The 26,795-nt window shown below is 51.3% G+C and overlaps 1 protein-coding gene across 1 annotated transcript; it reads left to right on the top strand.

Annotated features, from left to right (window-relative positions):
* Positions 1-1,053: 1,053 nt before the first annotated feature.
* On the top strand, positions 1,054-25,614 carry med13b (mediator complex subunit 13b). Its single transcript, XM_076975770.1, is given in 32 exon segments — positions 1,054-2,235; positions 3,460-3,694; positions 4,278-4,446; positions 4,561-4,706; positions 6,482-6,673; positions 6,811-7,008; positions 7,091-7,244; positions 9,994-10,104; positions 10,227-10,265; positions 10,267-10,848; positions 13,262-13,463; positions 14,059-14,089; positions 14,189-14,310; positions 14,701-14,785; positions 14,998-15,203; positions 15,323-15,522; positions 18,127-19,043; positions 19,499-19,666; positions 19,769-19,992; positions 20,088-20,159; positions 20,161-20,278; positions 20,376-20,679; positions 20,761-20,968; positions 21,058-21,249; positions 21,335-21,558; positions 21,974-22,116; positions 22,205-22,363; positions 22,493-22,651; positions 22,952-23,091; positions 23,685-23,849; positions 24,061-24,161; positions 24,792-25,614. Coding segments are annotated over 32 exon segments (6,165 nt in total). The 5' UTR covers positions 1,054-2,169; the 3' UTR covers positions 24,925-25,614.
* Positions 25,615-26,795: the final 1,181 nt, after the last annotated feature.

Genomic DNA, 26,795 nt, shown 5'->3' with positions numbered 1-26,795 from the left:
AGGACACAAGGTAGTAAGTAAACATTCATTTATATAGCACTGCATGAAATGCTACAGAGTACTTCACAAACAGAAAAATTAAGGAATAAAACAATACATTAAAATTCAAAAAATTGTAAAATCACCACCACAACAAGGCATGGAAGAGGGCCAAAGCTCGGAATTAGACATTTTAAGAAAGTTGCTTTAAGAAACATCCTTCTGAATTACTTTTGTTGGTGTGTCACAAACATATTACACACTTCCTCTTCCAAACAGTCCTTTTATAGCTCTTAGATGAACTCTGTTGCATTTCTTTGGAATTTACCAAACTATTAAACTGTAATGTGTGAAATGATGCAAGAACAACCAGCTAATGACGCACAGTTCAGCTCATCCTGTCTAGCATGTATTACTGGTGAAGGAATTAAGATGTATGTCTGCTGCTTATGACATCCAGGTCCAAACTCTCACCTGCATAATTGATCCACTCTAAACACAAAGTCCTCTTGAAGGAAGAAACCTCAAAGTGCAATTGTGCATATTTAGAACATATAATGGTAAAAATGTATAAAATTGACTGCATTTTTATTGTTTTGTTTTCAACTTGCATTTAACTATTTTACAGTATTACAGTATGTAATATGGTATCGCTAATAATTTTCTGAAGAAACAAAAAAAAAGTAAACATTTGTGTAAGTAGTTAAGTACATCTTTACTATTCTGGCCAAGAAACAGACACTCGTGATGTTTGTTTCTATGTATGCTGACAATATAGCACATACATCCTGAGTCGTCCAAGCTCTTGGTTTGCACTTTCATTCTGTCTGGCATTTCCGAAATTGTACACCAAAATGTGCAATCAACTAGCAGTGTTCCCTTCTTCAGTTTTGAGATCATTTCGTCCTTACACAATGTCAGCCTGACTCTGGCGAGAACAACAACGCCACAGCTGGGGAACTTTATGCATCCAACATAGGTCGGGGAGTCCCAAGCGTCCCTGCACAGGTTCACACCTCTTCTGAGGGCCAATGAAATTGCCACAAAACACACACCAAAAATGTGAAATGTCAGGACTTCACTTATTAAAAACTTCTCACAGTACATCTACTCAGAAACGTGTCTGCAGGGAGAATGTCTTAATCGAGAACCGACTACACTGTAGTTTAAACGTTGACGCCCGACTTCACAGATCCGTGGACTTGAGACTCGACTCTGTTCCGCCCGGTCGGCTCCCCGTCGCTCCCCCGTCGGTTCCCCGTCGGCCCGGAGTCGCGGCCGCCATTAACGGATACGACCCGTGTACTGTATTGAACACCAGCGAGACGCGGCTGAGAAGTGGACAGTGTCGCGTCTTTAAAACTTGACTTTCTGCTCCGACTTTTACACTATTTTAATGACCGGTGTTCAGTCAGTCGATCCTCCTGTGCAGACTGGGGGGGAAATATCGATTTTTTTACACTGAATACTTTTACTCGACTTGACTGCTCGCCAGTCGGCTGGCTAACATCTAGTCGGCTAGCGCAGCCGCCGTCCGTGGGTTAGCCGGCTAGCCGTCTCGGTAGCCTGCTGCTAAGTAAAGGGGGGAGGGGTGTTGTTGTTTTGTTTTTTTTACCTTTAACGGTTTAATTAATCTTGTTTTGATTAACACGTTATATATATAAAGCTGGTCGTTTCTCGTATAGCTCGTTAGGATTTATATCACAACTGTTTTTCCCGCGTCTTTCATAGTAGCCAAGTGACTCGGGCTGACGAGTTAAAGAAGAAGAGGCTCGAGAATTGTGAAGAGTTGTCTAGGCTAGCTGGCTAGCTCGGGTGCTAACTCGCTAGCTAGAGGCTAACTGGCTAGCTCGGCGCTAACTCGCTAGTTAAAGGCTAACTCTCTAGTTAGGGGCTAACTGGCTAGCTCGGGGCTAACTGGCTAGCTCGGGGCTAACTGGCTAGCTAGGTGCTAACTCGCTAGCTAGGTGCTAACTCGCTAGCTCGGTGCTAACTCGCTAGCTAGGTGCTAACTCGCTAGCTAGGTGCTAACTCGCTAGCTAGGTGCTAACTCGTTAGCGTCTTGAGGGGGGGGGGGTTGTTTCAAGAGGCGGTGTGCGTGAGTTTATCGTCGCCCCGCCGCAACAGTCGCCCGGACTCCGACCTCTTCCAGTGATATGAAATAATGGCGAGCTCGTCTTCGCCCTGAGGATGAGTTCTTGTTTCGTACCCAACGGGGCCAGCCTGGAGGACTGCCACTCAAACCTGTTTTGCCTGGTAAGAAACCTGAACTACGGGACCCAGTGTTAGCCTAGCGGCTAGCACAGGCTAGCTAGCCAGCAAAACAAGCCTTCGAGGCCCATTGAGCTGTGCGATGTAGAAACAGGTTGATAAAATGTGATTAAAATGTACAAATCACGAAGTTGTCGGTCGGGTAGAGTGTGTTAACGGGGTTCGCCTCACGCTCCGGTGTGTGTATGAGCTGCCCGGCTGCTGTGAGTAGTTACATCGCAGGTAAACAGGCGTTAACAAGTTGGTAAGTTGTTGAAGTAGGCTGAGGGCCTGTGGACGAGGGAGCCCAGAATATGTGTGTTTATAACCTGTTTTAACTGCAGATCCTGATATTAGTGGATTTAGATTCACATTTAGCTCAAGTTGTTGAAGTAGTCTGAGGGCCTGTGGACCAGGGAGCCCAGACTGTGTGTGTTTATAACCTGTTTTAACTGCAGATCCTGATATTAGTGGATTTAGATTCACATTTAGCTCAACAGCTCGCTTTTGAGTAGTTCATAGATGTTGTCAGACTTTTGTGTACGTCAAGAATATTACAATTAACGTTTGACGTTTAAATGTTAAATATTATGTTCATACATTAATATATTAAGTATACATCAGGTTGTATGTTGGTGCTTTCTAACGTTAAATCCACGTCCACGCTAGAGTAACTATATATCATGACTAGACCTCCTCCTGACACCATCTTATCTTGCCATATACATTCGTCTAAAGAGGGAAAAGTCTTAATTTTTATTGTTTGGGGGAGAACAAAGTTTTTCCTTGGAGTAACACGAACCTTTTCCTTGCAGATTGGCTGAGTTACAGTGGGAGGTCATGTTAAAATGTTTTAAAGTGTTTATTATTATCTTAGGTGTTTTTTCAGTGTAATGCTGTTGCACTAAGAGTGGGTAGAAATAGCGTAACTGTCATCTTTCTTTCAATCTCTTCTCCCACACTAATTTGCATCTGAGAAACAAGTTACTTTCATGCTCTTGAAAACTGCATTTTGTTGCATAAACTTGTAAAATATAAGACAGGCATTGATCACTATGGTCAGTCAGGGTAATTTTGAGGGTATTTTGTGCAGCTTAGCAGCATGGCTTAGTTCATTAGTTATTGCATTGTCCTTTCTCTAACACACTCTGTCTCTCTCTCTCTCTCTCTCTCTCTCTCTCTCTCTCTCTCTCTCTCTCTCTCTCTCTCTCTCTCTCTCTCTGACCCCAGGCTGACCTCACAGGTATCAAATGGAGGTGCTTTGTGTGGCAGGGCCCCACATCGTCCCCCGTCCTCTTCCCGGTGACGGAGGAAGACCCCATCTTGTGTAGCTTCAGCCGCTGCCTCAGGGCCGATGTGTTGAGTGTGTGGCAGAGACACCAGACCCCTGGCCGCCGGGAGCTCTGGCTCTTCTGGTGGGGTGATGACCCCAACTTTGCAGATCTCATCCACCCTGAGCTGTCAAGTACGTCTTACCACAGCTCCTCGCCGTCATGGCAACTCACCTGGGGTGGGGGGGGTGTCTGTGTGGCCACCACTGGTAGTTTTACAGAGGTTAATTTGTACAGGGAATCGATCACACATTACAAGACCTGTAAATCAAACTGAATGGTGGCTCTGAGCTCTCCTGTGCTGCCGCTACGAACCCGTGGGTGGGGTTACCTCTGGCTGGCCAGTGGGCTCAGGTTTCAGAGTGCAGCTGATCTGGGTGCAGTGGTGCGGTGGTGAGGATGAGGTGCTCCACGATGAAGGCAGCGGCTCACTCTCCACAGCGCATGTGTGCAGTGGACTCAAAGAGCCAATCAGTCTTTTAGACCTCTGTAATTCTCTGAACTCTTCCACGGCTCATTTCAGTCCTCATCATCCAGTCTTTCCACTGACTGTTGGACGCTTTGCTCACCTGTTGACGCTGGGGGCGTGGCCCACGCAGCCGTGGCAACAGTGAGGGTCGTGTGTGTGCGGGGCCGGGGGGCGTGGCAGCCGTGAGGGGCATGTGTGTGCGGGGCCGGGGGGGCGTGGCTGATGTCTGCTCGTTCTCCCTCGTGCAGGTAACGAGGACGGCCTGTGGGAGAGCGGTCTGAGCTACGAGTGCCGCACGCTGCTCTTCAAAGCCATCCACAACCTGCTGGAGCGTTGCCTGATGTCCCGCCGCTTCCTGCGTCTCGGACGGTGGTTCGTCAGGCCCTACGAGAAGGACGAGAAGCCTGTCAGTAAGAGGTATGTGTCAGTGATGGGATTGCACAGGAGTCCAGCAGTTACTTCTATGAACACACAGACACTGCGTGTGTGTATGTGTGTCCAGCGTAACTCTCCCCCCTGTCTGTCTCCCAGTGAACACCTCTCCTGCTCCTTCACCTTCTTCCTACACGGAGACAGCAATGTGTGTACCAGCGTGGAGATCAACCAGCACCAGCCTGTGTACCTACTGAATGAAGAGCACCTGGCGCTGGCCCAGCACAGCACCGGTCCAGTGCAGGGTAAGACCAGACCCGTGTGGGGGTGAGGGTAACATGACTGTCTGCCCCCTGGGGGATCAGGGTTCAAACCCCATCTGAGCTATAGCAGCAAAAGACACCCAACTCTACACTCCTCACGTGCTTCAAACTGTAAGTCGCTCTGGATAAGAGTGTCTGCCAAATGTGTGAAATGCACTGGCACTGGTGGTATTCATGGAGGGGAAAACCGATTTATTTATTCGAAGGGTTTACGTGATGTGCTTTGGCAAATTTTAGAGAGCTCAAGGTACAAATGAGGCTCTTGGACAGATCGCTGCAGCTTTTCCAGTTCTGGCGCTGTTCAGACTCCAGGCTTTGCTAGCAGGACGTTAGATCTGCTGCTTTAGGTGGACTAGCAGAGCGCCGTGGTAACCTGGCAGCTGACGAACGTCCTCGCGGTGCCACTGTGTAAATCCCGCCGGGAGACGTAAGGACTCATCACTTTGAACACTCTGCGTTAAGATGATTGCGTGCTGTGGTGCGTTTGCGTGATGGGGGAGGAGCCACGCTGTGCTGGTTGCTGTCAGAACACTGTGCTGGTCTGGGCCCGATGTCTCTACTGATCGATTCTTCGAATTCAAGCTCCAGCACATTAGCTCTCGGTGATGTCATTTCCTGGGCCCTGTGCGATTAGCCGGGAGCCTGCAGTGTATGTCGGGTAGCGGGGGTTTCGTCTTGGAGCCCGTCTGAAACGAGGTTAATTCAGAAGGTCGTCAGCACTGCTGTTTGTTCAAAGAAAGGTCACAGAAACTGAAACGCCGCGATCTTGATGCAGGCGTGGTAGGCAGTGCTGGCGTCTGAGCAGACGGGTACAGTGCAGCGCTGCCCATTAGCCTCACCGGGTCCTGGAGCCGTCCGTCAGCTGCACTGTGAGCCTTCTGGGAGTCTCCAGCCTAGCGTGCTTCTTTACCTCAGCACACGCCCACTCAGGCGCTGGTGAGCTGTTCTCCAGACAGCTGGGTCACCGCGCTGTTTCTCCCGCTGCTGCCGTCTGGACCAGCCCAACAGCCCCCAGTCCGACTCCTTTCACAAGTGTTTTTCTTGCCGCGTTACCCATCCTGTATTTCTACATGTATATCGTTCCTGGCGTGCGGGTTAATCCCAGCTCTGTGTTCTGAACTGTTGTAATGTTACGTATGCATTATATATAATCCGTGTTCAACAGGCCTTTAAGGCCTTAAGGCAGTGGTTCCCAAAGTGGGGGGCGCGCCCCCTAGGTGGGGCGCGGAGCTTGAAAGTAAAACGTGCACATGTGTCAATATTAGGGATGCACCGATTCCGATATTAATATCTGAAAAAAATCTAGATCGGGTATCGGGGACAATGTGACCGATCCATAAAAACAGATCTATGCTTGTATTGCTTGCTTTTCGAAAGTTAGTTCAACCTTAATACTCGCGCTGGTGCTATTCCACTTAATCCGTTTATTTGCTGGTTGACCAAAATAAACCTGGGCTCCAGCAATACTTCACTGTTCATACATGAACTGGTGAGTTGTCCAAAGCTCATTTAATGCGTTACTTACAGAAATAAAATAAAGAGCAGTGGTCTGAGGTCTACGGCAGAAAGCTAAAAAAACAACAATATTCCATACGCGCGCTCAACTCTCATCTACTAAAGGGGGGCACGGCAGAAAAAGTTTGGGAACCACTGCCTTAAGGTGTCTGAAGGCAAACGTGAAGTTCACAGAAGTTCACAGAAGCACTTTAATCTTGGCGTGGATGTTTGAATACGCCGATGATGATGTGTGTTTACAGTGATTCTCAGCCCTTATGGTTTGAGCGGCACTCTGACGGGTCAGACCTTCAAGCTCTCTGCCCCTTCAACTCAGAAGCTAATAGATGAATGGAAGCTGTTCTACCCCATCAGCCTGAGCACCAAGCCAGCGGCCCAGGGAGACGACCTGGACTGGGAAGACCATTCCTTGGCCGCCGTGGAGGTTCTTGTTGGTATGACAGCCTGCCGAAAATAAAACTATCTCGGTTATCATATTGTTTAGATATTAGATAATTACTCTAATTAGATAGACATTGTTTACTGTTGTAAGCAGAGTGCAAAAGTGTGTGTGTGTGTGTGTGTGTGTCAGCTGGCGTGAGGATGGTGTACCCGGCCTGCTTGGTCCTGGTGGCCCAGTCAGACCTGCCGGTGAGCGTGTCTGCAGTGACCCCTGCTGGTGGGATGGGGGCGTGCCCCGCAGGCCAAGCCAGTCACGCAGTGCACAGAGAGCCTGCCATCTCCTCTGTCTCCCTGACTCCGCCCACATCGCCGGAGGAGGTCCAGAAAGGTACCTCCCCGCTCCACAACCCAGCTCGTGTTGTCATGACTACAGTGCGGTAAAGCTTGGCTAACTGTGTTCTCCCCCGTAGCCGCTCATCCTGCCCCGCGGTGGACCAAACCCTCGACCTCGCCCGATGGCTACGTCAGCTGTTTCAGTCGCCACAGAGACAAGGTCCCGCGACAGCTGGCCAGGCGGTTGGTGGAGACGGTGTGGCAGGAGTGCAGCGTGAACAGGACTCACAAGTGTGTATCTCCACCTCACCACTTCACCATCACTCACTCACCACTTCACTCACCACTTCACCGTCACCCACCACTTCACCGTCACCCACCACTTCACCATCGCCCGCTCACCACTTCACTCACCACTTCACTCACCACTTCACCGTCACCCACCACTTCACCATCACTCACCACTTCACCCACCACTTCACCAGCACTCACTCACCACTTCACCGTCACTCACTCACCACTTCACCAGCACTCACCACTTCACCCACCACTTCACCATCACTCACCACTTCACCCACCACTTCACCAGCACTCACTCACCACTTCACCGTCACTCACTCACCACTTCACCGTCACTCACTCACCACTTCACCAGCACTCACTCACCACTTCACCAGCACTCACTCACCACTTCACCATCGCCCACCACTTCACCATCACTCACTCACCACTTCACCAGCACTCACTCACCACTTCACCATCGCTCACCACTTCACTCACCACTTCACTCACCACTTTCACCATCGCCCACCACTTTCACCATCGCCCACCACTTTCACCATCGCCCACCACTTTCACCATCGCCCACCACTTTCACCATCGCCCACCACTTTCACCATCGCCCACCACTTCACCGTCACCCACCACTTCACCGTCACCCACCACTTCACCATCGCCCGCTCACCACTTCACTCACCACTTCACTCACCACTTCACCATCACTCACCACTTCACCCACCACTTCACCAGCACTCACTCACCACTTCACCGTCACTCACTCACCACTTCACCAGCACTCACTCACCACTTCACCATCGCCCACCACTTCACCATCACTCACTCACCACTTCACCAGCACTCACTCACCACTTCACCATCGCCCACCACTTCACCATCACTCACTCACCACTTCACCAGCACTCACTCACCACTTTCACCATCGCCCACCACTTTCACCATCGCCCACCACTTTCACCATCGCCCACCACTTTCACCATCGCCCACCACTTTCACCATCGCCCACCACTTTCACCATCGCCCACCACTTCACCGTCACCCACCACTTCACCGTCACCCACCACTTCACCATCGCCCGCTCACCACTTCACTCACCACTTCACTCACCACTTCACCGTCACCCACCACTTCACCATCACTCACCACTTCACCCACCACTTCACCAGCACTCACTCACCACTTCACCGTCACTCACTCACCACTTCACCAGCACTCACCACTTCACCCACCACTTCACCATCACTCACCACTTCACCCACCACTTCACCAGCACTCACTCACCACTTCACCGTCACTCACTCACCACTTCACCAGCACTCACTCACCACTTCACCAGCACTCACTCACCACTTCACCAGCACTCACTCACCACTTCACCATCGCCCACCACTTCACCATCACTCACTCACCACTTCACCAGCACTCACTCACCACTTCACCATCGCTCACCACTTCACTCACCACTTCACTCACCACTTTCACCATCGCCCACCACTTTCACCATCGCCCACCACTTTCACCATCGCCCACCACTTTCACCATCGCCCACCACTTTCACCATCGCCCACCACTTCACCGTCACCCACCACTTCACCGTCACCCACCACTTCACCATCGCCCGCTCACCACTTCACTCACCACTTCACTCACCACTTCACCATCACTCACCACTTCACCCACCACTTCACCAGCACTCACTCACCACTTCACCGTCACTCACTCACCACTTCACCAGCACTCACTCACCACTTCACCATCGCCCACCACTTCACCATCACTCACTCACCACTTCACCAGCACTCACTCACCACTTCACCATCGCTCACCACTTCACTCACCACTTCACTCACCACTTCACCATCGCTCACCACTTCACTCACCACTTTCACCATCGCCCACCACTTTCACCATCGCCCACCACTTTCACCATCGCCCACCACTTTCACCGTCGCCCACCACTTTCACCGTCGCCCACCACTTTCACCGTCGCCCACCACTTTCACCGTCGCCCACCACTTTCACCGTCGCCCACCACTTTCACCGTCGCCCACCACTTTCACCGTCGCCCACCACTTTCACCGTCGCCCACCACTTTCACCGTCGCCCACCACTTTCACCGTCGCCCACCACTTCACCGTCACCCACCACTTCACCATCGCCCGCTCACCACTTCACTCACCACTTCACTCACCACTTCACCATCACTCACCACTTCACCCACCACTTCACCAGCACTCACTCACCACTTCACCGTCACTCACTCACCACTTCACCGTCACTCACTCACCACTTCACCGTCACTCACTCACCACTTCACCAGCACTCACTCACCACTTCACCATCGCCCACCACTTCACCATCACTCACTCACCACTTCACCAGCACTCACTCACCACTTCACCATCGCTCACCACTTCACTCACCACTTCACTCACCACTTCACCATCGCTCACCACTTCACTCACCACTTCACTCACCACTTTCACCATCGCCCACCACTTTCACCATCGCCCACCACTTTCACCATCGCCCACCACTTTACCATCGCCCACCACTTCACCATCGCCCACCACTTCACCATCGCCCACCACTTCACCATCGCCCACCACTTCACCATCAATCACTCACCACTTCACCATCACTCACCACTTCACCATCACTCACCACTTCACCATCGCTCACCACTTCACTCACCACTTCACCACGGCCCTGGTGTGAGCAGCTGTGTGTCTCTTGATTGCAGGAGGAAGTTCTCAGCTGTGACCAGCGGTGTGTGTGAGGACGAGACAAAGCAAGTTTGTGTTTTGTGGGACTTTGTGGAGCCCCATCAGAGGACACACTGCAACTGCTTAAGGTACTTCAGCGTCGACACGTCCTGCTTCTCCTGCGTCCACCCGTCCCGCACCCACCCGTCCCGCTGCGTGTGGTTCGTTATGAGTTGTTGTGAGTGCTCTAATGTAGAAACCACATTTGCAGGCACAAAAGTGTGAAGCAGCGTTGGAGCGGCGTGGCGGGACTCCCCCCCCCCTCCGCCCTCCAGGTACAAGGCGGCCGAGAAGCTGGAGAAGACGGAGAAGCAGCAGAAGAGACCCGCCACGCCCTTTCACCACCGCAGCCCCGCCCAGGACCTGAGGGTGGAGCCGGACGAGGGCCACTACCCCAGCCTCCACCCTGCTCACGTCCCTGGGAGCAAAGGTCACGCGGCGCCCGGCGACGCCTCCCCACAGCCTCCGCCTCTGAGCCCACATCTCTGCGAGCGGGAGGAGGAGGAGGAGACCACGGGTCAGATGAAGCGCTCCTCCACGCCCCTCCACCAGCAGTTCTACCCGCCCCCCACAGAGCCCTGTCTCTTACCTCAGAAGAACCTGGACCACTCCGCCCTCCAGGCCACGCCCACCGAGTACCCCGCCGCTTACCCAGAATCCCTAGAGCCCACCGTGTACGTGGGATCCGCCATCAGCCCCAGTGAGGGTGAGGCGTCCAACCCGTGGACGTTCTTCAGGGTACCCGGCAGGAGAAACACGGACCTGCGTCCACCCCGCCTCCCTGTGGACAAACTCAGTACTGCGGCCCGGGACGCCTTCACTTCAGCCACAGAGTAAACACACCTGATTCACTCTTCTACACACACACTTCAGCCACAGAGTAAACACACCTGATTCACTCTTCTACACACACACTTCAGCCACAGAGTAAACACACCTGATTCACTCTTCTACACACACACTTCAGCCACAGAGAAAACACACCTGATTCACTCTTCTACACACACACTTCAGCCACAGAGAAAACACACCTGATTCACTCTTCTACACACACACTTCAGCCACAGAGAAAACACACCTGATTCACTCTTCTACACACACACTTCAGCCACAGAGTAAACACACCTGATTCACTCTTCTACACACACTTCAGGCACAGAGAAAACACACCTGATTCCCTCTTCTACACACACACTTTAGCCACAGAGTAAACACACCTGATTCACTCTTCTACACACACACTTCAGCCACAGAGTAAACACACCTGATTCACTCTTCTACACACACTTCAGCCACAGAGTAAACACACCTGATTCACTCTTCTACACACACACTTCAGCCACAGAGAAAACACACCTGATTCACTCTTCTACACACACACTTCAGCCACAGAGTAAACACACCTGATTCACTCTTCTACACACACTTCAGCCACAGAGTAAACACACCTGATTCACTCTTCTACACACACTTCAGCCACGCCACAGACTTCAGCCACAGAGAAAACACACCTGATTCACTCTTCTACACACACACTTCAGCCACAGAGTAAACACACCTGATTCACTCTTCTACACACACTTCAGCCACGCCACAGAGAAAACACACCTGATTCACTCTTCTACACACACACTTCAGCCACAGAGTAAACACACCTGATTCACTCTTCTACACACACTTCAGCCACAGAGAAAACACACCTGATTCACTCTTCTACACACACACTTCAGCCACAGAGAAAACACACCTGATTCACTCTTCTACACACACACTTCAGCCACAGAGAAAACACACCTGATTCACTCTTCTACACACACACTTCAGCCACAGAGTAAACACACCTGATTCACTCTTCTACACACACTTCAGGCACAGAGAAAACACACCTGATTCACTCTTCTACACACACACTTTAGCCACAGAGTAAACACACCTGATTCACTCTTCTACACACACACTTCAGCCACAGAGTAAACACACCTGATTCACTCTTCTACACACACTTCAGCCACAGAGTAAACACACCTGATTCACTCTTCTACACACACACTTCAGCCACAGAGTAAACACACCTGATTCACTCTTCTACACACACACTTCAGCCACAGAGAAAACACACCTGATTCACTCTTCTACACACACACTTCAGCCACAGAGTAAACACACCTGATTCACTCTTCTACACACACTTCAGCCACAGAGTAAACACACCTGATTCACTCTTCTACACACACTTCAGCCACGCCACAGACTTCAGCCACAGAGAAAACACACCTGATTCACTCTTCTACACACACACTTCAGCCACAGAGTAAACACACCTGATTCACTCTTCTACACACACTTCAGCCACGCCACAGAGAAAACACACCTGATTCACTCTTCTACACACACACTTCAGCCACAGAGTAAACACACCTGATTCACTCTTCTACACACACTTCAGCCACAGAGTAAACACACCTGATTCACTCTTCTACACACACACTTCAGCCACAGAGTAAACACACCTGATTCACTCTTCTACACACACACTTCAGCCACAGAGTAAACACACCTGATTCACTCTTCTACACACACACTTCAGCCACAGAGTAAACACACCTGATTCACTCTTCTACACACACACTTCAGCCACAGAGTAAACACACCTGATTCACTCTTCTACACACACTTCAGCCACAGAGTAAACACACCTGATTCACTCTTCTACACACACTTCAGCCACGCCACAGACTTCAGCCACAGAGAAAACACACCTGATTCACTCTTCTACACACACACTTCAGCCACAGAGTAAACACACCTGATTCACTCTTCTACACACACTTCAGCCACGCCACAGAGAAAACACACCTGATTCACTCTTCTACACACACACTTCAGCCACAGAGAAAACACACCTGATTCACTCTTCTACACACACTTCAGCCACAGAGTAAACACACCTGATTCACTCTTCTACACACACTTCAGCCACAGAGTAAACACACCTGATTCACTCTTCTACACACACACTTCAGCCACAGAGTAAACACACCTGATTCACTCTTCTACACACACACTTCAGCCACAGAGTAAACACACCTGATTCACTCTTCTACACACACACTTCAGCCACAGAGTAAACACACCTGATTCACTCTTCTACACACACTTCCCATTCAGACATCTCGTCGTAACACATTATATCAGCAGATTAATGAAACTCTGCACCAAAGTTCTCTGAAATTTTGTGTTTTCCAGGACGATGTCATCCACCTCGATGCGTCTGAAGGTGTCGGAGGAAAGGGAGAAGATGTACCTTCAGAAGAAAAACAGCCTCCCCGTAGCTGTGGGCGAGGGGAATCAGGAGTTGCACAGGGACCCTTACGCCTTTGTCGAGGGGGATGAGGAGTTCTCCTTCAAAGACAAGAGACCAGGATCAGAGTCTGGCAAAAGAAAGATGGTCAGTGATCTGCCAACGGCTTCTGCTAGCTGCTCGCTGCAGTTCAATAACGTACGTGTTCGGTCTCCACGTTCAGTGCGAGCCAGTGTCTCGGTGAGTAGACCACTACGAACAGATTGAAGAACGGCGCTAGTCTTCTACGCTCCTGATAGACGTCCTCCTGATGGACGTCCTCCGCCACTCATGTCAAGCTGCTATGTAACATGCCAAAACAACGAGCTTTTTCTAACAAAATGTCGTATAAAATTGTGATCTGTGTACTGTAAGGGTTCCTATGGATCCTTCAGATGTTTTTAAATAGTTTCAAATGTAAGGTCGTAAAATTGCAGTAGCACATACTTTCAGTTTGTGTGATCTCGCGTTTGTTTTCCAAATGACTGTTGGTAGAGGACAAAGTGAAGACAGCAAAATCTAAAACAGAAAATGTGTCCAAAATAGTGTTTGTTTGAGTATGAAGTACAAATTTGCTACAGTGTGTAATGGGACTCTTGATTTTCACAAGACGCACATGTGTATTTGTAGTGCGTGTGGTTATTGCATATAACTCTGAAAACAGTGTCTGGCACTGTGGTTGATGGTGTGTCTGTTCTTTCAGAGGGATGATGGGAGTCCTTCCTCCGCTGATGGTGAGTACCTCGGTTTCAGGAGTGTTGTTTGTCCTGATGGCCCTGCTAGGTCTTTGCGAGCTTTTGCCACTTGTCAGATTTCGCTGTTTTCCTCCATAGATGCCCATGAGTCGGCCGGAGGTAAACCTCTTCTCTCTACCAGTCTCATTCACGAGACGGACCTGGTCGTGTCCTTCAACGACCTGGACAACCTGTTCAACTCTGACGAGGATGAGCTCACAGTAAGTACGCTGCTATTGGACGGCGGTTTCCTAGCAGGAGACTTTGAAGGCTCACGGTTGAAATACATTTTTTAAGTATGCTGTTGAAGTTCACTGGTGATCAGTAGGACTCTTTCACAAGGGTCGGCAGTGTTCGGTTCTGCTCAGAGCTTCTGCCTGTCTGGCTAAACCTCATCCCCACCTCCGCTGACACTCATCACTGCTCGGGTTGCTTTTGTGTGGTTTTTGCCCACCCCCTCCCCCTGTTAACACGCAACAGGGCAGGAGTGTGTGTTGAGCTGCTAGTGTGTGTTGGTTTGTTCCGGTTCTGTATGTCCTCACACGTCTGAGGTCTCCAGAGCTTCTCCAGGCAGACGTGCGGATGGTCTCTGATCTTCTCCCTCCCAACAGCCTGGAGTTAGAAGAGCAGGAGCGGAGGAGAAATGTGCTGGCGTGGAGCCCAAAGCAACCGTCGCTGACAACCTCTCTTGTATAAGTATGTCGGCTTTGCACAGTCTTGAAAACATTCAGGTCCACTAGCTCAAAGTTGACAGTTTCTCTGGAAATATTGCCACAGTTGTGTAAAAGACTGTAAAAGCCTGACTGTAAAAGCCTGAAGCGTGTGTTTGCGTGTGGAACTGCGTCCCTCTCTTCCGTTGAGTAAACGCGTTGGCGTGTGCGCGTGTGTGTGTGTGTGTGTGTGTCCAGGCTCTGCCGACCTCCACCTGATGTTCCCCACCCCACCCTCCCCGGAGCAGCACATCATGGGCTTCTCCCCCATGAACATGGGCAGCAGGGACTGCGGCTCCGTGGACGCCAGCACCAGCTTCGTCCCGCACGACGGGGCTCAGGGCGCCACCTTCAGGCCGGAGGTGGACGAGAGTCTCTGTAGCCCCCGGCCCTCTGAAGTCAAGGTGAGATGAACATTAATATCTCATTATTTGGACTTCCTGGTTCTCCGCTGGGCAGGACCCGACTTGTATCACAGCGTGTGTGGCTCTGGCGCTGAGTTCTGTGTACCTGGTGTTGGCAGGACTTCTCCTTCGTGTTCAGGCCCGAGTGGAGCCAGGCGTTCGTGGGCTGCTCCCGCTACGCTCCGCTGAAGACACTGCCCAGCCAGTGCCTGCTGCCCCTCAGGCTGCCCCACGAGTGTGTGTACAGACCCGGCTGGACGGCAGGCAAGCTGGACGCCCTGCGGCCCGCACCGGCCCCGCCCTTCCTCAGCAAGGACTGGTACGTTCTGGAGAACCTCCCCCACCACATAGTCCCTTCTGTTCTACAAGAAGTCGTGGGCGCTGTGAGCAGCACAGAGCTCAGTTCCTAGCTCATAACTGCTTATTAGCCATTTTAAATTGATAAACTGTTTAAAATTAATAACTTAATCATTTATTTATAAATTATGCTTTTGTAAATCTTGAGATTAATAACATTCATATATATATATATAAAATCTCCAAACTGGCTTAAAGGGGTAGAAGGTGCTCAGTACACACACACACACACACACACACACACACACACACACCCTCACACTCCCACACCAAGGTTATAATAGTTTTGGATTTTTCATTATAGTTGAGTTTTTATTTAATTGTGACTTTTTTTCCCAATTCAGTTTTAATTCGTTTTTAGAGCATGTTTGCTAGTTTTTATTTGTTTTAATTTAGTTTTCATTAGTTGTAGTATTAGTTTTAGTTTTTTTATACTTTGGGTTATTTGTCAGGTGCTGGACTCAAAAAGTTCAAAGTAAATATTGTGTAATAAAAACAAAATATACCATTTAAAAAAATGCATTCAATTACTGTTGAACAACCAACAGTCCACAAGATAGAAGCCTTAAGTGCAAAATGTGTAATATTGCTGCTGAAAATTGCCAGACTAGGACAGACACGAACATAAAAACGTAACCCTATTTTGGTTTGTGTGAAAAGCTAAACTTTTTGAAGGCAATCGAGTCACACAGTCGTGATGACATCCAGTCCCAACACATTAACTAGTGCATCCACCCGCTTGTGGTTTTCCTGCACATTAACTAACCAGCAACTAATTGATCACTGGTTTGATCAAAGGTCAGTGGCAAGCAGGAGCTCTAAACAAGACGTGACGGACCATGAGGTGTCGTACGCTTCTGCCAGCTAATACAAAACTTCTAGTGAAAAAAATCGATTTCACATCAGTCCACAAGACTGATTGACAAACACAAAAACGAAGGATATCCTATCTATAATTTCAGAATGTTTTAGTTAGTTTTCTAAACATGTAATATAGTTAAGTTAGTTATCGTTTTTTTCTTTTAATTACCGTTAATTATTTCAGTTAATGAAAATGTTTTTCGTTTTTCTGTTAACGATTCTAACCTTGCCCCACACACATCTACTGTGCACACCCCCACACTAGGGGTGTCAAGATTCTCTAAATCCTCGATTCGATTGTATAAGTTTTTAGGGTTGTATAAGTTTTTAGATTTTAGGGTCTCGATTCGATTCTCGGAGAGGCCTATGCCAGTTTTAGATTAGTCTATGGTCAGTCATTGGTTTGATTAATCAAATTTACAATATCTTATTTCAAAAGGTGGGTTTGATATAAGTGATACAAGTGATCTGTAATACACCACATTAGGCACTAATGGTCAAATTTAAATAATTAAATTAGGATAAATGTAACAATCTTGTTCTCTTTTTGGTAGCAGCAATGTGCACTATTAAAACAGCAATGTGCAACATAAAATAATAAAAAAAAATACAGGAACAGTCATGTACAAAATGATAGAACAAATAGAGCCTTAACAATCTAAACTCTATCCTACAAAATTTCTTAAAAAAACAATTTCTTTAGTGTCTTCATACATGGAGAGCAATACTTTAGTTGTAAGGTGCGACCTTATACTTTTGCAAAGGCATTTATACTTGCCGCGTCACATTCTATGCAGTGTTCTCCGTAACGATATATGGTAGTATAAACACCCCTCAAAAACAGGGGAAGGAACATTTACCTGACGAATTTTAATGTTGCTTTGTGTTTCAGATTTGAAAAGTGCTGGAATTTAGGCTAAAGTACTTGAAAATGCTTGAAATTGTGACTACTTCGTTTCACAACAAATATCTGTCTAACTGAACAGTTCTCTTGTATTACGTTAACAAATACGAGCATCTTGTAATTCCAGGACGAAACATGAGAGAACGTGAAGATGTTAAGATTGGGCGTTTTGAAAATAAACCATTAAATAATGTGATAAAAAAGCGCATTATTTCGAATAATATATATATATATATGTATATGAATATATGTATAAACATTTAAGTTAATTAAGTTTAACGTGCTGGGAATTATTGAAATGGACCTTGAAAGTGACATACTTTAGTGTTTTAATTCCACCTTGTAAAGGTGTATGAGCCCAGCAAACATGACTTGCTTCATTGCGCTGAAGAGGGGTGCGCGCGAAGTTACAAAATTCGAGAGGTGCACGACCTCGCGAATCGCCAGCGCGCGAGGCCCTCATGCATGGGCGGAGCCACCGTGATTACGTCATTTTTGGCGCGCGGACCCTCACGACACTCACGATGCGTCAAATATAAACCAGGCTTTACTTTGCGTAGTGTGTGTGCTTGCGTAGCTTAGAGGGAGGGATCGTCGATCCTCTTTTTGACTTGGAGGCTCTAGATCGTGACATAATTTCGATCGATTTCGATTAAATATTGAAATCGTGACACCCCTACCCCACACACACCCTCACACCCACCGCACACCATCACCAGACGTATAGTGTTTCCTGCATGCGAAGCGCTGCTGTGGGTTCATGAGCAGCAGCTGTGACTGTTTGTTTCCGTTTCTCCGCAGCAACATCCCCAGCGTGGGCAGCGTAGTGGACCAAGACTACAACCAGGCCTACACGCCCTACCAGTCCAACAGCGCCCCGCCCAGCAACAGTGCCCCGCCCAGCAACAGCGGAGCGGGCGTCCTGCCCTCTCCGGCCACGCCCCGCTTCTCCGCCCCCACGCCACGCACACCCCGTACCCCACGCACGCCCCGGGGCCCGGCCAGCGTCCAGGGCTCGCTGAAGTACGAGAGCTCGGACCTGTACTCTCCCGCCTCCACCGCCTCCACCTGCCGGCCGCTGGGCTCGGTGGGGCCGGGCACGGCGCCCAGCGTCCCGGAGGCCCACAGCCTGTACGTCACGCTCATCCTGTCCGACTCCACCATGAACCTGTTCAAGGACTGCAACTTCGACAGCTGCTGCATCTGCGTGTGCAACATGAACATCAAGGGCGCCGACGTGGGCGTGTACGTCGCCGACCCCGCCCTGGACCCGCCGGGCTCCGCCCCCGACCCCTGCTCCTGCGGCTTCAGCGCCGTCGTCAACCGCCGCTACGGCAACGGCTCCGGCCTCTTCCTGGAGGACGAGCTGGACATCGTGGGGCGGGGCTCGGACGCCGGCCGCGAGGCGGAGAAGCACTTCGAGGCTCTTCGCCACGCCTCCTCCCCGCCCACTGTGGGCGGGGCCAGGGAGGGCCTCCCCGACCAGCTGCTCCTCCTGCTGCAGGAACAGAGCGCCAACCCCTTCACGCCCCTGAGCGGGGCGGAGCCGGCCGGCACGTGGCCACGCCCCCCCCGGCGCCTGGAGGAGCGAGACCACTACAGCGACTGCTACGTAGCTCTGGAACACGGACGACAGTTCATGGACAACATGTCTGGGGGGAAGGTGGACGAGACGCTGGTGAAGAACTCCTGCCTGCATCCCTGGGCCAAACGCAGTGGTGAGTCCCCCGCAGGACTGCAGATGCACGTGCACCAGGACACTGGAGGACATTTGGGATCTGCATCAGGCAGACTGTGTAGCTCATAAATTGTGTTGTGTGGGGTTTATTGTTTGTTTTTGTTTTTTATTAAGCTCAGTTTGTTGGTTAAATATACCCCCCCCCTCTCTCTCTCTCTCTCTCTCTCTCTCTCTCTCTCTCTCTCTCTCTCTCTCTCTCTCTCTGTGTCTCTCCCTTTCTGTCTCTCTCTCTCCCTTTCTGTCTCTCTCTCTCTCTCCCTTTCTGTCTCTCTCTCTCTCTCCCTTTCTGTCTCTCTCTCTCTCTCCCTTTCTGTCATTCTCTCTCTCTCTCTGTCTCTGTCTCTCTCTCTCTCTCTCTCTCTCTCTGTCTCTCTGTCTCTCTCTGTCTCTCTCTCTCTCTCTCTCTCTCTCTCTCTCTCTCTCTCTCTCTCTCAGCGGTGGACGTGAGTTCGTTGTTCTCCCAGGATGTGTTGAGGATGCTCCTGTCTCTTCAGCCCGTGCTGCAGGACGCTGTGCAGAAAAAGCGCTCCGTGCGTTCCTGGGGCGTCCAGGGTCCTCTCACCTGGCAGCAGTTCCACAAGATGGCCGGGAGAGGCTCCTACGGTACGCCTGGAGAACCCGGCGAGATGCCCGTGTGGCTCAGGCAGGTGGGCGTGGTCTCCCGGGCGTGGAGGTGTAACCTGCCTTCTCCTGCGTCTCTCACAGGCACGGACGAGTCTCCGGAGCCCCTGCCCATCCCGGCATTCCTGGTGGGGTACGAGTGCGACCTGGTGCTGCTGTCCCCCTACGGCCTGCCCTACTGGGAGAAGCTGCTTCTCCACCCCTTCGGCCCCCAGAGGGACGTCGGTTACGTGGTCGTGTGTCCCGACAACGACACCCTGCTCGGCGGCGCCCGGACCTTCTTCAGGGACCTGACGGCCACGTACGAGGTAGGTGCAGACCGGGCTGTGTGGGCCGTGTCCTGTCCCCGCCCCACACGGCGTGTGCTGTAACGGGGGGCGTCGTGGTCCGGTATCTTCCGCAGGCATGCCGGCTCGGACGGCACAGACCCATCTGCGGGGATCACGCCGACGGCATCGTGAGCGTGGGTGACGCTCGGCCCCCGCCCCCCCGCCCAGCTCCCCCTCACCGACTGGTTCCTCAGGACGAGTAAGGCCAGCAGCGAGTCCTTGGCCAAACTGCGGCTCTACGCTCAGACGTGTCTCCATGACCTGGGTACGACGTCCTGAATCCACACGCAGGTTATGAACCTGTAGGGTTAGACATGCAGCGGTGGGTCTTCAGCTGATAATCTGGGTCTCCTCCTCTTCAGGGCCGTACCTGGCAGCTCAGTCCCTGGACAGCTCGCTGCTCACCCAGCGGAACCCTTCCTCGTCCTCGTCCTCATCCTCCACGCAGCCGCCGACCTCCAGCACCCCCTCCACCTCCAGCGTCACCTCCACCACCCCCACCCCAGCCTCCACCTCTAACCCTCAGGGCGTGGCAGCCGCCCAGCCCGCCTCACTGCCCTCCTTTGGTTCCTCGGGCATGCAGGGTTCTCAGCAGGCTGCGTCTCAGGGTCCAGGCGGCGTGGGGGAGTCTGCCTCCGCCCCGCCCCACCCGGAGCCCCCGGAGAGGTACCTCGCCCTCCGCACGGCTCCGCTCACAACCGCTTTGCGCCCCGACCCCTCTCTGACCCGGCTGTTGTCCCGTTACAGCACCATGGAGAGGGAGAAGGTGGGTGTGCCGACGGACGGAGACTCGCACCCCCCCAGCTGCCCCCCCGCCATCGTGGTCTACCTGCTCGACCCCTTCAGCTATGAGCAGGGCGGGGGCTCCAGCATGTGGTCGCTGGCTCTTCTCTGCTGCTACCTGGACATGCTGCAGGCCCTCCCTCCACCAATCAGGAGCGCCGTGTCCGTCCAGGTGAGCCGCAGGCCACGCCCCCGCCGCCTCCACTGTCTTGTTTTTACCTCGTGTGTACTGACGGGTTTTCTCCCGGCGCCTCCTTGCAGGTCGTGCCGTGCCAGTACCTGCTCCAGCCGGTGCGGGGGGAGGAGCACCACGCCTACGCCCAGAACCTCAAATCTCTGGCCTTCTCGGTCTACGCCCAGTGCCGTCGGTCTGCCCCCACCTCCACCAACGTGAAGGCGCTGACGGGCTTCGGGCCCGGGCTCGCCATCGACGCCGCGCTGCAGACCTGTGCGGTACGCTCGCCCCCCCCCCCCACCAGCTCGGCCCACCTGCGCAGGTGTGCTCACGCCTGGTTATAATCGACCTTTGACCTTGCAGAGGTGGGAGAGCGGGCGGCTGTATGCGCCGGCGTTCGTCCTGGCGCCGGTGAAGGACAAGCAGACGGAGCTGGGCGAGACCTTCGGGGAGACGGCGCAGAAGTTCAACGTGCTCTTCGTGGCCTACTGCCTCTCACACGACCAGCGCTGGCTGCTGGCCAGCTGCACCGACCAGCACGGCGAGCTGCTGGAGACGTGCGTCATCAGCGTGGACGTGCCCAACCGGTGTGTGTGTGTGTGTGTGTGTGTGTGTGTGTGTGTGTGTGTGTGTGTGTGTGTGTGTGTGTGTGTGTGTGTGTGTGTGCGTGTGTGTGCGTGCGTGCGTGCGTGTGCTGCTGGGATGTGGGGGGCGGAGCCTGTTCTGGTGTGTGTGTTTGTGTGTATATGTGTTTGTGTGTATATGTGTTTGTGTGTATGTGTGTGTGTGTGTGTGTGTATATGTGTGTACTGCTGGGGCATGGGGGCCGGAGCCTGTTCTGGGGTGCGCGCGTGTGTTTGTGTGTGTGTGTATATATGTGTGTGTGTGTATATATGTGTGTGTGTGTGTGTGTGTGTGTGCGCGCTGCTGGGGCGTGGGGGGTGGAGCCTGTTCTGGGATGTGTTTGTGTGTGAAACTGAAGGCCTGACGTTGTTCCCACAGGGCCCGGAGGAAGAAAGGCTCGGCCCGGCGGCTGGGCCTGCAGAAGCTGTGGGAGTGGTGTATGGGTCTGGTTCAGCTCACCTCGCTGCCGTGGAGGGTCGTGATTGGACGGCTCGGCCGCTTGGGTCACGGGGAGTTACGAGGTGGGCGTGGTCTGCACCGTTGGAGTCCCGGGTCACGCGGCCTCGTCGGTCACGCTTCATTTGCTCTTACCTGCTTCTGCCCAATCAGATTGGAGTATCCTGCTGAGTAGGCGGAACCTGCAGTCCCTGAGCTGGCGTCTGAAGGAGGTGTGTAGAATGTGTGGCATCTCCACCACAGACAGTCCCAGCATCCTCAGCGCCTGTCTGGTCGCCATAGAGCCTCAGGCCTCCTTTGTCATCATGCCAGGTAGAGTACGTCCACAGAACTGACATTAAATAACAATTCATGTCCCAACATTCAAGATTTTGACCGTCTGTCTCTGTGTGTGTCCGTCTGTCTCTGTGTGTGTCCGTCTGTCTCTGTGTGGGTGTGTAGACTCTGTGTCCACCGGCTCTGTGTTTGGCCGCAGTACTACACTCAACATGCAGACGTCCCAGCTGAACACCCCCCAGGACACGTCCTGCACCCACATCCTGGTCTTCCCCACCTCTGCTGTGGTCCAGGTCGTTGACCTGCCCTTCAACCCCATCCACGGTGAGTCTCCTGCCCACAGAAGCAAAGCGAGTGTCCACAGACCTCCGTTAGCACCGAGCTGAACCCCATTGGTTCGACGTGTTGATCCCATCTGTGGTTCTTTCACCAACACAGTGTGGTCTACACTGAATTACATATATATGCAAATTCATCATTAACAAATCTTACAGTACAATCTCAAATCTCCCAGCATGATGTCATCAACACCTTCTCTCTTCTGTGCCCCATGACGCACTGGTACGTCGTACCGGTAAATTTACGACTCACGTTCTGAGTGTAAAAGTTTTGCCCTCTTCTCAGATGGCATGGATGGAATTCTGGACCTGCTCGTCTCTGAGAACGACGTGGACCCCGACCTCATTAACATATTACCCAACTCCCCCAGCGCGTCTCCCGTGCAGTCGCCTGGCTCCCATGACCACGGGGGTGGCGGAGGAAAGGTACGCTCCTTCAGCCGACGTCTCACGTGCTTCTGTTGGCCTCCTGCCAACTCTCACCCTTCATACCAGACCAGGGAAGCAGCGGTCGGCTTTTCTACTGCCCTCTGATGGAGCCGCAGCTCTGTGACGCTCAGCACTGTAACGATGACTAGGTTAAGAATCTGTATAGATTCTGTATAATGTAGATGGTTTTGAACCTAAATGCTCCTTTCTGGGATTTATGTGACTGGAAACACTTTGAGCTCTCCACGTTCCTCTTGTACTGCTGTACTGCCCTTTATTCTCACCACTCATCCTCACTTTTACTTTATGCAATTTAGTTTTTGTCCACATTTATATTTAGATTTTTTTAGAATTTATTTCAGCTTTACATGAATTTGCTATACTTTTTTGTTCTTACACACTTAAATTTCATTTTACATTTTCATCTTTGCTGGTATCCGTGTAGAATAGATACCAAATGCAAGACTTTTGGAACACAGTCTGGAACCAGTAGACCACACAGTTAACCTTGACGTCAATCCCAGCACAGTTAACCTTGACGTCAATCCCAGCACAGCTGACCTCTGAACTGCTACTGTCGTGTCTCTCAGGGCCTGAACACAGACCGCATGGAGTCTCACGAGGAGACGCCCAACATCCTGCAGCAGCCCATGGCGCTGGGCTACTTTGTGTCCACGGCCCGAGCCGGCCCGCTGCCCGACTGGTTCTGGTCCTCCTGTCCACAGGCCAAGAACCAGTGTCCCCTCTTCCTGAAGGTGAGCCACGCCCCCTGAAGACGCCCCAACGCGGCTAGACGCCAGCGTAGCTCTGTGTTCTGTCCGGTCTGTCATGATGTATCGAGGATGAAGAGCAGGACTCTTAGTCTCAAAAATGATGGTTCAGAAATGGGAGGGGTATCTTTGACACTGGTGTGTAGCTCACGCTGCATTTCTAAACCTGTGTGTGTGTGTGTGTGTGTGTGTGTAGGCCTCGTTACACCTGCAGTGCAGTGCGGTGCAGTCAGACGAGCTTCTCCACAGTAAACATTCCCACCCTCTGGACTCCAGCCACACCTCGGACGTGCTCAGGTATCCCCAAGCCGTCCTCTCCCTTTAACCACACCCATCATCCGCTAGCCACGCCCTCTCACCTGTGCTCATCTTCAGTACGGCTGTAATGACACTGTGGTTTCCTTTTTTCCTTAATAGAAGTTTGTTTTTGGCCTTTAGTATGTGGGTACAGTGAGGGTCCAGCGTTATGTTGCTATGTGGACGTCTACACTGAGAACAGATGCTGCTTTGAGGGGAGTGTGCAGTCAGCGCAGGTTGATTATTGAAAGGGCAACACTAGGTGAATCAGTAGCTTAAAAATACAGCAAAGGTTATAAACAACGAGGGGTCAGAGTTCGTGCAGGATGTGGGCGGGTGTAGGCGTCTTTCTGACGGAGCTGTGAGCTGGTCTGTTCTACCTGTGTCCGCTGTAGAGACAGATGTGAATAGCAGATAATTGTAGAGTGGATCTGTTATACGTCCACTTAAAGGAGTGTTCAGATGAACTTGCTCCAGTCTTTTGGTAAGAGAACTTACTGCTTAAGTGCAAGACTAGTAGCAGCAGTTTTTAGGACTGAACTGAGTCTGTTTAAGTCTAAGACTTAATTTAATGTAACTTCATGTGTAGTTTATGGCAGTGGTTACAGTGGTTGTGTGGTGTTTGTGCAGGTTTGTGTTGGAGCAGTATAACGCCCTCTCCTGGCTGACCTGTGACCCTGCGACCCAGGACCGCCGATCCTGTCTGCCCGTCCACTTCGTAGTGCTCAACCAGATGTACAACTTCATCATGAACACGCTATAAGAGGAACAGAACACACAGCTGCGGGCCCCACATTACCCAACACACACACGCCACAAGTCCCGTCTAGACACTCCACCGTGCTGGGCTGCCGTTGCCATGTTGTCTCATACAAGTGGAGAGAAATGGCCCAGTCTCCCTGTCTGTGATCTACTCCTAATGGAATGCCTGCAGATATCTTAAATATCTTATTTATTGTACGTTTTTAAATGTGTAATTTCTTAATCTTTTATATAAGTAGAAGGAACACGTTGCCTTCCAGATGAAATGAAAATGGTTTATCATTATCATGTGTGTTATCGTCTTAATTGCAAGACATGAATGGAATGAAGATAAATTTGCTGTAGCTTTTAGAGAGATATTTTCTTCCAATTAACAGACATTTATATTCCTCTGATGTACAGATGAAATCTAACCTGTTCTTACCTTTGTGTGGTTCGGACGTCTGGAGAGGTTTTAGGTGCATTCTTGTACAGCAGATTAACGTGTTCAAAAAAGAGGACAATATGACAAACATTGTCACATTATATATTTTATATCAGATTTAGAGGTGTGTGTGAGCGTGAGATGCACCCACACACATATAATTTTAATTTAGAGGTGTGTGAGAGAGAGCGCTATATGCACCCACACACAATCTTGTGCCACTTTGAATGGTGCAACCAGTGTTTCAGGAATAAAGTGTTGAACTTATTGGGAGTTTGTGTTCTGTTTGGAGTAGTCGGACCACACGGTGATTACCACAGTCCTCACAATCCTCACACGGTGATTACCACAGTCCTCACACGGTGATTACCACAGTCCTCACACGGTGATTACCACAGTCCTCACACGGTGATTACCACAGTCCTCACACCGCGATTACCACAGTCCTCACACGGTGATTACCACAGTCCTCACAATCCTCACACGGTGATTACCACAGTCCTCACACGGTGATTACCACAGTCCTCACAATCCTCACACGGTGATTACCACAGTCCTCACACGGTGATTACCGCAGTCCTCACACCGCGATTACCACAGTCCTCACACTGCGATTACCACAGTCCTCACACTGCGATTACCACAGTCCTCACGGTGATTACCACAATCCTCACACCGCGATTACCACAGTCCTCACACCGCGATTACCACAGTCCTCACACGGTGATTACCACAATCCTCACACCGCGATTACCACAGTCCTCACACCGCGATTACCACAGTCCTCACACCGCGATTACCACAGTCCTCACACCGCGATTACCAGTCCTCACACCGCGATTACCACAGTCCTCACACCGCGATTACCACAGTCCTCACACCGCGATTACCAGTCCTCACACCGCGATTACCACAATCCTCACACCGCGATTACCAGTCCTCACACCGCGATTACCACAGTCCTCACACCGCGATTACCACAGTCCTCACACCGCGATTACCAGTCCTCACACCGCGATTACCACAGTCCTCACACCGCGATTACCACAGTCCTCACACCGCGATTACCACAGTCCTCACACCGCGATTACCAGTCCTCACACCGCGATTACCACAGTCCTCACACCGCGATTACCACAGTCCTCACACCGCGATTACCACAGTCCTCACACCGCGATTACCAGTCCTCACACCGCGATTACCACAGTCCTCACACCGCGATTACCACAGTCCTCACACCGCGATTACCACAGTCCTCACACCGCGATTACCACAGTCCTCACACCGCGATTACCAGTCCTCACACCGCGATTACCACAGTCCTCACACCGCGATTACCACAGTCCTCACACCGCGATTACCACAGTCCTCACACCGCGATTACCACAATCCTCACACCGCGATTACCACAGTCCTCACACGGTGATTACCACAGTCCTCACACCGCG

This window comes from Brachyhypopomus gauderio, chromosome 16, assembly GCF_052324685.1.
Source record: "Brachyhypopomus gauderio isolate BG-103 chromosome 16, BGAUD_0.2, whole genome shotgun sequence".
In the NCBI taxonomy this organism is placed as follows: Eukaryota; Metazoa; Chordata; class Actinopteri; order Gymnotiformes; family Hypopomidae; genus Brachyhypopomus; species Brachyhypopomus gauderio.
Note: the sequence above shows the minus strand (reverse complement) of the source record. Positions and strands in the feature narration are given on the sequence as shown.